Raw genomic sequence first — 14,293 nt, 5'->3', positions numbered from 1 at the left:
CGTGACGTGCTGATGCCACGCCGCACTGTTCCTGTCAAACTTAAGCCCGCCTGCCCACCGGAGCGCCGCCAGTCCTCCTGCCCACCACCAGCTCTGGCTCCCGTCTCCAGCCTCCTCACCCTGCCGGCCCCCCGTTCCTCGCCTACCAGCCGCCTCACCCCGCCGGCTCCCGACTCCAAGGAGGAAGGAGGGCAAGAGAGGTAACCCTGTATTATTAGAAGGGGGGGGGGAGGGCACTGAGAGACAAAGGGGAGGGGAGAGAGACACATTTGGAAGACATGGTGTGAGAGACATAGAAGGGGGACACACCCTGAGAGACTTATACCCCTTTTCCACTAGCATAGCACGGGTCGCAGCCGTGTCGCCTGACACGGCTGCGACCCGTGCTACAGTCCCCTGCAGACAGCGCTCACCAACCCGGCAATTGCCGGGGTGGTGATGCAGCTATTGACGCTGCAGGGGCGGCGCTGGGAGATCACATGATCTCCCAGCGCCGCTCTCACTGTGCACTGTGAACGGGAGCCGTGTCGCCTCGACACGGCTCCCGTTCACACTAGACAGCTAGCCGGGTTGAACACGTGTTCAACCCGGCTAGCTACCGGGGTAGGATTCCCGGATCACTTGATCCGGGAATTTGCCGGGGGACCCGTATCCACTAGGGAAAAACACGGGTAAATGCGCGCCCCCGCGCATTTATCCGTGTTTAAAAAAGCTAGTGGAAAAGGGGTATAAGAAGGGGAATAGAGAGACACTGAGAGGCATAGAAAGGAAGGGGGGCGTGGGGGAAACACACTGAGAGACACAGAATGAAGGGGAGAGACACTGAGAGACAGAATTAATTGGGGGGAGACACAGACATAGAATGTGATGGTGTACTGAGAGACTTTGCAGGGGGTAGGTGATAGTGTGCTGAGAGACGACACGGGGTAGGTGATGGTGTGTTGAGAGATGACACAGGGGGTAGGTGGTGGTGTGCTTAGAGGCGACAAAGGGGGTAGGTGGTGGAGTGCTGAGAGGCGACACGGGGCGGGTGGTGGTGTGTTGAGAGGTGACACGGGGTAGGTGATGGTGCGCTGAGAGACGATGCAGGGGGAGGTGATGGTGTGCTAAGAGATGATGCAGGGTGTAGGTGATGGTGTGCTAAGAGATGATGCAGGGTGTAGGTGATGGTGTGCTAAGAGATGATGCAGGGTGTAGGTGATGGTGTGCTAAGAGATGATGCAGGGTGTAGGTGATGGTGTGCTAAGAGATGATGCAGGGTGTAGGTGATGGTGTGCTAAGAGATGATGCAGGGTGTAGGTGATGGTGTGCTAAGAGATGATGCAGGGGGGAGGGGATGGTGTGCTAAGAGATGACACAGGGGGGAGGTGATGGTGTGGCTGACAGATGCAGGGGGCAGGATGAGAGTCTGGTGGAACCGCTGTTGTATGATGCCGACCTTGTTAATTTTCTTACAGAAACAGGCATCTTCTGGACGATGTGATCTCCTACATGAATAGTGAATACCGACTGAAGACGCCGTCCACCTTAGAGCAAACAGTTCTTCAGAGGTTCCACATTGTGATCATCCATTATATAGCTAAGGTGCATTTGGAATTGTAAAGAATGTTCCAAGTGTGACAAGAAACTGGCGGTATGTCATGTTGACACGCCCCATTTTCAGTGGCCATGCCCTTCTGGTATGTGGCCACACCCATTTTCATCACATCATTAGCTTTGTAGGTCTTTTTGGGAGTGGGGGCCCAACTCGGACCACCCATTACCAAATGTCTAGTTTCGCCTATGCCCCATGGTTATGCGCAACTACTAACAAATTTGCAGCAGTAATCAGGTCTGAATTAGGCCCCATGTTTTATAGAAGAGTTTCCCAAACTCTGCCATTACAGTCCAGGAATTAAGGATATTCATGCTTGAGCACATGTGACTTAAGTAGCACCTTAGTCAATTTGATTTACCCTTCTGGACTCAAGCATGGATATCTTTAAAATCTGGACTGTAAGGGCGGAGTTTGGGAAACTCACAGCAAATAAAAACTGCACAATTACCAAAATGTTCAGAGTTTATTTTAGGGAAGGGGGGTGCTCAGATTGCTGCAACCATATGTGTATCTGTAGCACAACTGGCATTGATGAAGAGGGCAACACATTGTAAGGAGAGGAACAAACAATCTGAAATATGGTAAGGGGGATTGAGCAACTCCAATAATTTTCTTATTAAAATGATTAAATTAACTGATTTGATATTTATTATTATTATTATTGTTGCTATTATTATTACCAGCTATTTTATATAGCACACACATATTCCGTAGCGCTTTACAGAGAGAATATTTGGCCATTCACATCAGTCCCTGCCCTAATGGAGCTTACAATCTATATTTATGTACAAGCACACAAGGGTTCATTTTTTTTTTGTTGGGATCCAATTAACTTACCAGTATATTTTGGGATTGTCGGAGTACCCAGAGGAAACCCACGCAAGTATGGGGAGAATATACAAACTCCACACACAGCCATGGTGGGAATGGAACCCATGACCTCAGTGCTGTGAGGCAGTAATGATAACTATTACACTATCTGTACTGATATGAAAGGAAACCCAGCTGAATACAGTTTACTTTTCACCAAATCAAAAATGACTTAATTCCACCATAAAATATCATACAGTACAGTAGCGCAGCTGTGATTCAGTGGAATTATCAGAGCACTAACTGTGATTGACAAGGAGGCTTACATAATGAGAGGCAGCAGACGATGAACGGTGTTAATACACAATTTCTTTACTTTGGATAATTCTCAATATGTCCAAGTCTTTAGGATAAAGTGTTCTCTGTGTTTTCAATATAACATTTAAATCGAAACAAAAATAATTCTCTACAAAAAAAAAATTCAATATACAATATATATCGAGAGGATTTGTTACTCTTATTCTTGCCCTGCGATATTTTTATATATATATATTTTTGAGCCTAACCACCTGAAGGGGAGTACCCCCATGACCCGTACCCTGAAAGAGGAGCCCATTATGCTTCCCACACCCCCCTCCTTCAGCCCAAACCTTCCAAAGCACATAGATCAATGAATTGTGTGTCACAGTGAATGTGAGAATATCATACACTTAAATTATAATTAGAAACATAAACCTGTATATATATTTTTTTCTTTTAAATAAAATATATTGGGGGCTCAAGAATTTGGACTGCATGGTTAGAAATGTATCTCCCCCTCCCCCGGATACACAACTGGGTTTGTGTAGGCAGCACATTTTTCATGACACAAAGGAACAGCGAACAGTCAGAGCCAATGAGTTTTGTTTCCGATGCTTTATCCCCCATCCCCGCAGAAATTCCTGGGTGAGGGTAATCCTAGAAGACCATCTATACTTTTGTGTCTGTCCTGTGTTTTTGGCACGGGGTCCATATTGTGCATGGTGATCTGAAAGAGCCTCACGGTCAGTGATCTCCCTTTGTGAAACACACCGCTGTTAGAAGTGTCCCATACCCCCCTAGTTTATATTAAATGGGGGGAGGGACATAATGTGACATCCACCTTTACATTATTCAGCACTGACTCAGCTGGTGCTTGCTGTAACTGCCACCTACCAAGAATCAAAAGCGTGGATAGATATTGCCACTAACAGATTTGGTTCAAGTTGACGTGGACTGCACTACGATCCTTTAAGGACAACATTCTTCCACCCGAAGACTGCAGTGGTATATATCTCCATATTGTTTGCAATGACATGGGCTTTTCCAAGCTCTCTCTCCCAAAGTCCCATGCGGCAAATAAGGCACTGCAGTAGTTGAGTTATCATTACAGACCCTCCCCCATTTGTTGGAGCTTCCTCACAAGGGGATAGCATGACTTGTAGACACCTCCTGCAGTGTACTCAGCCATTGGATGCTCATGGTTTAAATGCCTTCCAAGCTCATTAGGAGTGTTGAAATAAGGAGCAGAGTGGAGAAAACCAGGGCGTTGCAGGCGGAGTCACAGTTCCTGTGGGTGGAGTCACATTTGGCATCCTGGCATAGTGCACCTTTGAAGCCAGAGGGACACAGGCACCGCTGTCCGTTGTGGCAGGTCCCACCGTTCTGGCAAATCAACAGTTCTTCATCGCACACATTGGCTGGGAATGAAACAACACATTAGCAAGACAGCTGAAATATCCTAAACTGGTGATACTCATATGATACTCCCCTATACAAATGTAACACTTTACAGTGTATGTAATACCCAAAAAGCAACTATGGGTAAAGGGGAAATATAAGTCTCCTACTTTCTAAAAATACTATACGTCTCACTTTGTACCGTACTATTGCAACACTACATGAACAAAAAAGGCGTATAGGGGGTCATTCCGAGTTGTTCACTCGCTAGCAGTTTTTAGCAGCTGTGCAAACGCTATGCCGCCTCCCACTGGGAGTGTATTTTAGCTTAGCAGAAGTGCGAACGAAAGGATCGCAGAGCGACTACAAAATAATTTTGTGCAGTTTCAGAGTAGCTTCAGACCTACTCAGCGCTTGCGATCACTTCAGACCATTCAGTTCCTGATTTGACATCACGAACACGCCCTGCGTTCGCCCAGCCACGCTTGCATTTTTCCTGGCACGCCTGCGTTTTTCCGAACACTCCCTGAAAACGGTCAGTTGACACCCAGAAACGCCCTCTTCCTGTCAATCACTCCGCGGCCAGCAGTGCGACTGAAAAGCTTCGCTAGACCTTGTGTGAAACTACATCGGCCATTATGAAAGTACGTCGCGCATGCGCATTGCGCCGCATGCGCATTGCGCCTCATACGCAGAAGTGCCTTTTTTTGCATCATCGCTGCGCAGCGAACATTTTCAGCTAGCGATCAACTCGGAATGACCCCCATAGTCCTGCCATTATGGCTTGTGCCCAGCACTTAAGAAGCACTAGGCAGCCACAGATCCTAACAACCTACCCTATCAAGACTTCTGCAATGCCAGGTAACCAATGCAGGTGGGTTGCGGCTTCTGCCCATAGCCGTCTTAACAGTATTGTGGGGCAAAGCAATGCACTGGGGCCCCTACCCAACCGTTTATGAAAACAAATAAAAATCTAATTCCAGCTTGCTCCTCCTGCATTCCTACGCCGCCTCTCCACATGCATCCATTCAGTGAATGGTTGTTAGCACTCTGATTGGTGGAGAGCTCCAGCCATCCACCAATAGGCATGTTGACAGCCATTACTGTCTGGCTGCAGGCTGGGAGAGAGGTAGAGAATGCTGCCTGGCTGCTCTGATTTTGTGAAATTCTCTACCTGCCACCCAAGAAGCTCCAAAGGAACCAGTCCGGGGAGCAGATGCCCACTGGCCCAGCCTGCCCCTCCTTGCAGGCCCCTAGAATTTTGGGCGAACGCCTCTGCCTGTCAATCAATTTGCGGGGCACTCGGGAGCGGCAATGTCGCGTAGCTGGGGAGGGGGGTGGCGAACGCAGATGGCTTTGAGCCATTTTCTGGCTGGCCGCTGTGAAACTAAACATGGCGGCGGTGCTCCTGCCTTTGCAGATAGGCTGCGTTATGCTGAATAAGTTCCATAGATAATATGAAATGCCTGTTCTTTTTTTCATGTACAACTTTTCTGTTTAGAATTCTGCTGACAATTCCTGCATCAATTTGCAATTGTAATTTGTTATCCTAATTTTCTGTTCCTGAAATTTATCGTCCTGTGCGCCTGATATAAACATCATTTAAACTCTTAATTTAGGTCAAAGGGACATAAATCTTCTAATACAGCAGAGCAAAGGGCAGTCTGTAACCTGAGCAGATTTAATGTGTCTGCATTCCTTAATCACTCGCCAGCAAAGGTCTTACACACAATCATATACTGACACTGGACAGCCCAGCAGTGACTGATTCATTCTCTGACAGTGCTGCTTCTCCTTGTTCATTGGCTGATTTTAGTATTCTTGGGGCTATATTTACTAAGGTGTGAGGTTTTTACAAGTGGAGATGTTGCTCATAGCAACTACTCAGATTCTATCCATTATCTTCTAGAAGCAGCTAGATAAATATTAAGTGGATTCTGATTGGTTGCTATTGCTATAGGCCCTCATTCCGAGTTGATCGCTCGCTGCCGATTTTCGCAGCGCAGCGATCAGGTGTAAAAACAGCAATTCTGCGCATGCGCATGGTATGCAGCGCGCATGCGCTAAGTACTTTCACGCAAAACGTAGTTTTACACAAACTCGAGTGACGCTTTTCAGTCGCTCGAGTGTTCGTTGTTTGATTGACAGGAAGTGGGTGTTTCTGGGCGGCAACTCAGCGCTTTCTGGGAGTGTGCTAAAAAACGCAGGCGTGCCAGGTAAAAACGCAGGAGTGGCTGGAGAAACGGGGGAGTGGCTGGCCGAACGCAGGGCGTTTATGACGTCAAACCAGGAACTAAACAGACTGCAGTCATCGCAAGCTAGGAGTAAGTCTTGAGCCACTCTGAAACTGCATGAAATTTTTTAGTTCAAGAACTGTTAACCTTTCCATCGCACTTCTGCTAAGCTAAGATACACTCCCTGAGGGCGGCGGCCTAGCGTTTGCATTGCTGCTAAAAGCAGCTTGCGAGCGATCAGCTCGGAATGAGGGCCATAGGCAACATCTCCCCTTCTCAAATAATCACACTTTAGTAAATATACCCCTTGGTATCTATCACAAATATCACGCCATTTGGGTGTGGCATATTATGTCAGCATTCACAGTGTCGCCCTTCATTAGGTAGATGTGAGAACGTCAACAAAGTTGTAATGCTGTCATTGAACATCTCAACATGTTCATAACGTCGTCATTAACAATGATATTGTTGATATGTCAGCAATCATTTTATAGGGTCATTCTATCCCTAACCGCAATGGAAATGTTTATATTATGACAATGTCAACATTTTGCAGGTGTCAACATTAATGATATTAGCATTTTAACAATTAGCCACTTTAGTACATGCCATGCTGAATCATCTTAGCCTCCTGCTCCCATCCACTGGCACTTCCATAGGTATGTAGTTATGTGACCGGCAGTCTCACATTACTGACGGCTAAATCCTGCACCTCTTTAAATCCCGACAGTCGGCATGCCAACTAGCAAGGAGTATTCCATAGAGTGGGAATAGAACCTCGCCACGAGCCCACAGCGTAGCGAGTACAGCAAGCCCACAAGGGTCTCGTTGCGCTGCCCCCCCCCCCCTCTCCCACGCCGGCTTTCCACTGTTGGGATCTCACGGTCAGTATGCTGACCCCAGGGATCCCCAGCAGCGGTAACGCATACCCAACCCCTTCCATACATGCACCGCACCACCTTAGCACTCCGTAACTATGTGTGCTGTACTGCTCTATTCTGGGTTCAGCACATATTCCGCTGATGTGATCATCAGAGTATTGTAGTAACTATGGCGGTAAATAGAATTCTCTCTATATGGTATGTCAGTAACTAGGATGTTCTCTGTATTGTATGGTGGTCACTCGGATGCACTTTGTATTGTGTGGTAGTTACTGGGATGCTCTCTGTATGTTATGGTGGTCACGGAGATGCTCTTACGACAGTCACTAGGGTGCTCTCTGTATTGTATGGTGGTCACTCACTTTGTATTGTGTGGTAGTTACTGGGCTGCTCTCTGTATGTTATGGTGGTCACTGAGATGCTCTTACGACAGTCACTAGGGTGCTATCTGTATTATATGACTGTCGTTAGTATGCTCTTTGTATGTTTTGACATTCACTATGATGCTCTCTTTAGGAAAAGAAGTAACTGGAATGCTTTCTGTGTTGTATGTTGTTAATTTTGATACTCTCTGTATTGTAAATAGGTTCCTAAAATATCTGCTATTGTTATGTTGCATGGGTCTTGACTAACACCAATATAGCTAGAGATATTGACAAGCTACCTACTTTTATGCTGGTTCCATCTTATAAGGCGACTTTCAGAATTTCTTCTAGCATCACTTTAGTTCCCAGTCCACCCTTGCTTATAAAGGAACACCATCTGTACAGTGGACCTTCTTTAAGATGTGTGTTACTAATATTATTTACTGTAAGCAACATATTAGGCAAAGAACTTGCCACGGTGTAGCTGATAATCAAATTTCCCTACCTCAAGCTAGGGATGGCCATCGACCATCAATGGTATATGACCAATGTTAACTACTGTTACCATCGATGGGGGAGAACCAGATGGTTTCCCGCAATCGATTAAAAGAAGCTACTGAATTTTTTTTCCTCTCTCCAGGGTGTCGGGGACACACAGCATAGCTCCGCCTTCTGACACCCACGAAGCCACGCCCCCGGCCCTGATTAGTCCCAGACTCGCTCAATACTAAAGTAGGGCTGACCATTGATGGTTGAAACCGTTGATGGTTACCTTATTGATGGTTTCCCACCATCAAAGTTATCCATCAATGGTACCATTGATTGATAACCCACCGATGGCCATCGCTACCTCAAGCCATTCACTCAGGACTGATTTAGTTGCAAGTCAGTTGAAAACCCAAGATTGTGTATTTAGACCATGAGAATAAAGTGGATCATCCAGTGGATACCCCACATAATGGGAAAGATAATCAAGCTCCACGCCGATTGCCTTTTTGTCAGTCATACTCAGGGCTCCTGTACTGTGAGGCAGCAATGCTAACCACTGTAATCACATTTCCATGTGCTCACATTCCGTAACAGAGGACACTACTTACGTTGGCAGCCTTGCCTCCAGTGATAACCCAGCAGGCACTCATCACACTTCGTACCGGTGGCTCCTGGCCGGCACACACAGTCACCAGTTTCGTTGCAGCGTTCATGCTCTGATCCATGCTGGTTACAGTTACATTCTGTAAGACAAATAGACCCGTTTGATGGTAGGTCACATACAGTAGTTTAGAAATTGATGTCAGTACTGATATACTGTATGCACTGTAACCTATAGGTGGACAGGAGGCATATTCTGTCACTTGTTGCCTGGAGTGTCCTTCTCACTGCCTGCCTAAAGTGCTTACATCAGAGGTGGCCAAAAGGTAGATCGCGATAGACTTAACAGAAAATGACTGTAAGGAGCCTGCCGACACTGCGGGGGGAGGGAGGACTGAGGCAGCATAACAACTTGTCAGGTAAGTTATGCAAAGGGGGGTTTCTTCACAAGGGGAGGGACGTTCTGCAAATGGGGGATCTGCACAGAGCGTGGTATCTTCACAAAGGGTTTTTTGTACACAAGGGGGGGATCTGCAAAGGGTGGAGGATCTGCACAGAGGAGATTATTGTACAGGAGGCTATTATGCAGGGGACTGGAAGAGGGGTATCTGCAAAGTGGAGGATTTGCACAAAGGAGGGTATTGTACAGGGGGCTATTATGCAGCAGGGGAGTGGAAGGTGGGTATCTGAACAGTGGGGAATCTGCAAAGGGGGCATTTGCACAGAGGGGGGTTATTTGATGTCATTCTTAATGCTATTTTTAAATGTGCGCATTATTATTGGTACTGTTATGTGATGGCATCATTATTAATACTATTTTTAAATGTGAGCGTTATTATTGGTGTTATTTGACGCCAGTAGATCACCGGTAAGTAACTTAACAAAAAGTAGATTGCAGGTCCCAAAAGTCCAGCCACCCCTGGCTTACATCCTTAAAGGGTACACATCACAGGATGTAGGATATACTGATCTTTGCAATGTGTTCAGCATCATCCTATTGGTTACTCAGAAAAACAGCCTGTCCCATTGTATCTTCTAGCACCTAGCAATAAAGAGCTATGAATTAGCATAAGGCAATACTTCTATATGCCCTTCTCCATAAATTAGTGAAGCGAATGTCTCCAGCTATTTTCCATTTGTGATTTTGCTATTATCTATATCTGTGCTGTTCTCAGCATTAAAGGAGCAAGAATGACCTTAGTTTCACTACAGCTCCCATGAGTCCCATGTCATAAGGGATGCAATGTGATAACACTATCAAGTGGTATAACGGACTATACTCTGAGTGGAGAGAGAGGCGTTCCTTGATTTAGAGATGCTCTTGGACTAGACGGTCCTTGCATTGCTTCCTGTAGGGTGAATCAATGATGGAAGTCAAACAAGGAGTAAGCAGGACTTAATATCAGACTCAGAGGGACATAGTATTAGTAGTAGTAGGAGTAGGAGTAGTAGTAGAGTATAAATACATCCATCAATGACAATCCAGTTACACAGCAACTACACAGTTGAAGGGTGATATGCATAAGAGGAGATTGAGCATTTGCCCTTTCTCCTCTTAGGATTGTCCCTCTTTGGTCTCCGTATTCTAAAATGTTATATCTCCATTTTTTTCTGTGTTTTCTTATGTCAAGAAGGGGCTTATTTATCAACGGGTGATTAAACTTGCTGTGGATGATAAAACTTGTTGCGTATGATAAAAGGTGCTCCAGCCAATCAGCTTCTAGCTGTCATGTGTTTGAAAAATGACAGTTTGGCGCTGATTGGCTGGTGCACCATTTTTCATACACCACAAGTTTTATTCCATCACAACAAGTTTTATCACTGTTGATAAATCAACCCCCTTATTGGCATAAGAAAGCGCAATAGTTTATTAACACCACAAGAAAAGATCACATTCATAGAATTTACGTAATGGCGTCATTATTTACATCATGTTTCAGTACTTCATCTTAAAAAGTACAAATTGTCGTGCCTAAAGAGATTAGAAAACAAGTCTAAAAACATCTATTTCTTTAAAGAAAAGTGCGAAAGAAATTTAATTTAAGGAATAGTAATAACATTTGTAAATAATCCAGCATTTAAAAAAATAATAATCAGAAATACAGGTGTTACATACAGTAGTAACATAGTAATTGAGGTTGAATAGAGGCAAATTGCCCATCGTGTTCAACCTGTATTAAGTTGTGATGATTCAACATACCCGCTGAATAATGTTTTATGACTAGTTAACTACTACACAGTAACTCATATTACCCCCGGATTAACCATGTAGATATTTTAAATATTATAACCTTGGATATCATTTTCATTCAGAAATTTATCTATTCCTTTTTTAAATGTATTTTCAGAATCCGCCATTACCACCTTCCCTGGCAGGGAATTCCAAATCCTTATTGCCCTAACAGTGAAGAACTCTTTACTCCGTTGCATTTGAAACTTTCTCTCATCCAGCCGCAGCGAGTGCCCAAGTGTCCTAAACTGTGTTCTTTTAATAAATAATTCCTCTGATAACTCTTTGTGATGTCACTTTACATATTTGAAGATATTAATATCTCCTCTTAGGCGCCTCTTTTATAGTGTATACATATTCAGCCTAGTAAGTCTTTCCTTATAGTCCAGTCCCTCTAGCCCAGGCCTGGCCAACCTGTGGCTCTCCAGCTGTTGTAAAACTACAAATCCCATCATGCTTTGCCACAGTTTTGCTATTAGGGAAGTCTAAAACTGTGGCAGGGCATGCTGGGATGTGTAGTTTCACAACATCTGGAGAGCCACAGGTTGGCCAGGCCTGCTCTAGCCCTTTAATCAATTTAGTAGCTCGCCTTTGAACCCTTTCGAGTTCACCGATATCTTTTTTATACAGCGGTGCCCAAAACTGAACACAATATCCCAGGTGCGGATGTACCAATGATTTGTACAGCGGCAGGATTACATCCTCGTCCCTTGTCTCAATTCCCCGTTTTATGCATGCTAGCACCTTACTTGCCTTCTTTACTGCTCTTTGACATTGTGTATGGTTATTAAGACTATTAAATATCAATGAGTACTCCCAAATCTTTTTCCAATTCTGTTTCCCCTAAAAGTTCCTCATTTAATATGTAGGCTGCGAGTTTGTTTTTAGTCCCGAAATGCATAACCTTGCATTTGTCTGTATTGCACAGCTACTAGTGATGAGTGCGGCCAATTGGTTGCACCTGTGAAAAACACCCATTTACTCACCCCTTCTAGTGCCACACTCCCACATGAGGCTGCAAACAAAAATCTGTGAGTCCGGTAGTACTGTAAGTGCGGCATGCAGCCACATTTACTCGCGCCTGGATCTGTTCGCAGCTAATTGGATTCCCCCCATTATGTTAAGAGTAGACTAGAGTCAGCAGGAAGTCACGGAGTGAGGGTTATGTAATGGGTAGAGTCGGATCTCCCAGCAGCACAGAGTATCTCAGGTGATGAGTGATATGTAATTGAGGACAAGGCTGTATGTTACAGAAGCAGGAGGGGAATGAAGGCAATAGGCCACTACCCCTGGGTCTGACCTTGAGTTCAGAACAGGGTTCCAAACCAGGTCCGACCTGGAACATAATCCTTTCACACCACAGCGCCGACCTAGGTTATTCCCTGGTCGGCGCTGTTCACACTGTACGTGTGTGCAGTGAAAGTCTTTTGATGATACCATCTCCAAGCTCTGGAAAAATCAGGATCTCCCCATGCTGTAAACGATGACCCAGGTCTTCCATTTACGCTGTCCCTTAACCTGGGTCCCTCCTGGGACCAACCCTGCTAACCACCCAGGTTAGATTCTCAGGTCACTGGACCCAGAGGTTTTTTTGGGGACCCTTTTACACTGACCTGTGACCAGGTTACAGCAATAACCTTGGTCAAAAGCTTGGTGTAAAAGGGGTAGTATATAGTGGAAGGAGCAGGGTCCCCCACAGCATAAAGTGTATCAGGAGACGAGTGGTGTGTTAGTGAGGGCAGGGCAACATGTGACAGTGGCTGTGTGAGAAGAGGAGGATAATGGAGGGAAATATAAAGCCACTGATTTAGAATCCCATAGAGGAGAGATAAGTTGCCCCCAACAGTACAGACACATTTAGTTTGGATCTTGTGAAACTGCTGTGTGGTCATTTCTACCTGTATTTGAAAACATTTTATATTGTACAACCAGCTCATATTTGAATGATCTACAAATGGTGGTTTATGAAATGTTCCTGTCAGTCCACTCTATGTATGTCTTATAGGCCCTACACACTGGGCAATATTACTGAAAGATATGAACGGTCTCGTTCATTAGATACCGTTCATATCTTTCAGTGTGGAGGCAGCAACGATGAACGATGCGTGGCCCCGCGCTCGTTCATCGCTGGTGCCCCGTCACTTGTGATTGGAGGCCAATATGGATGATCTCGTCCATATTTGCCTGCACTGCTATGGAGACGGTTGACGGGGGGAGTGAAGAAACTTCACTCCGCTCGTCACTGCCCTCCGCCCCCACCGCCGGGTCGCCCATTGGCCGTATCCGCCGTCGGGCAGCTCGGCAGTGGATCACATAGTGTGTAGGGCCCTTTACTCTTCAGGTGTGTACACACGGTGAGATCCTTGCTATGCCCGATTTTGACTATGCGATTTCCCTGGAACTCCCCCAGAGCCCAGAACCACAGACTTTGACTATCTGTACTTGAGATTTTGTCTATGTACGATTTTGACTAAGTGCCAATTTTGACTATACTTTGCACTAGATTGTACACTAGATAGTCAAGAATGACTTGCCTGCACCGTCTATCTAGCCTTACATTATCGACCCCACGGGAGCGCGCATCGGGATCGAATCGGTATCGCAAGCTACCTAACACCATGAGATATGCACTAACTTTCCTTAAGATTTTGACTATATTGTCAAAATCTTACAGATTTATCTCACCGTGTGTACACACCTTTACCCTTCAAGTTTGGGGTGTTTAACTACATAAACACAGAGAACCGATAAAACTGAGGAGTTTCTGTAGCAAGACCACAGTTCCAGATAATCATAGTGGGGTGTTAAGGAGACTGTGATATAACAATGGCCCTCATTCCGAGTTGATCGCTCGCTAGCTGCTTTTAGCAGCAGTGCAAACGCTAAGCCACCGCCCTCTGGGAGTGTATCTTAGCTTAGCAGAAGTGCGAACAAAAGGATCGCAGCACTGCTACAAAAAAAGATTGTGCAGTTTCTGAGCAGCTCGAAACTTACTCCTAGCTAGCGATCACTTCAGACTGTTTAGTTCCTGTTATGACGTCACAAACATGCCCTGCGTTCGACCAGCCACTCCCCCATTTCCCCAGCCACTCCTGCGTTTTTATCGGGCACGCCTGCGTTTCTACACACACTCCCCGAAAACGGTCAGTTTCCGCCCAGAAACACCCACTTCCTGTCAATCACTCACCGATCAGCAGTGCGACTGAAAAGCGTCGCTAGACCTTGTGTGAAACTGCATAGTTTTGTGTGAAAGTACGTCGCACATGCGCACTGCGCACCATACGCATGCGCAGAAATACCGCTTTTTCACCTAATCGCCGCGCTGCAACCGAAAGCAGCTAGCAAACAACTCGGAATGACCCCCAATGTGCACCGAATGATAGGCTACT

The 14,293-nt window shown here is 45.6% G+C and overlaps 1 protein-coding gene across 1 annotated transcript in view; it reads right to left on the bottom strand.

The window, feature by feature from the left end:
* Positions 1-2,758: 2,758 nt before the first annotated feature.
* NTNG2 (netrin G2) overlaps positions 2,759-14,293 on the bottom strand; it is a 207,353-nt gene continuing 195,818 nt past the window's right edge. The window contains exons 7-8 of the mRNA XM_063936769.1: positions 8,683-8,817; positions 2,759-4,125 (exon numbers count right to left, since the gene is read on the bottom strand). Of these exons, the coding sequence (XP_063792839.1) occupies positions 3,911-4,125; positions 8,683-8,817 (350 nt within the window). The 3' untranslated portion in view covers positions 2,759-3,910. The remainder of the gene's footprint in view (positions 4,126-8,682; positions 8,818-14,293) is intronic.

Source organism: Pseudophryne corroboree, chromosome 8 (assembly GCF_028390025.1).
Source record: "Pseudophryne corroboree isolate aPseCor3 chromosome 8, aPseCor3.hap2, whole genome shotgun sequence".
NCBI classification, from domain to species: Eukaryota; Metazoa; Chordata; class Amphibia; order Anura; family Myobatrachidae; genus Pseudophryne; species Pseudophryne corroboree.
Note: the sequence above shows the minus strand (reverse complement) of the source record. Positions and strands in the feature narration are given on the sequence as shown.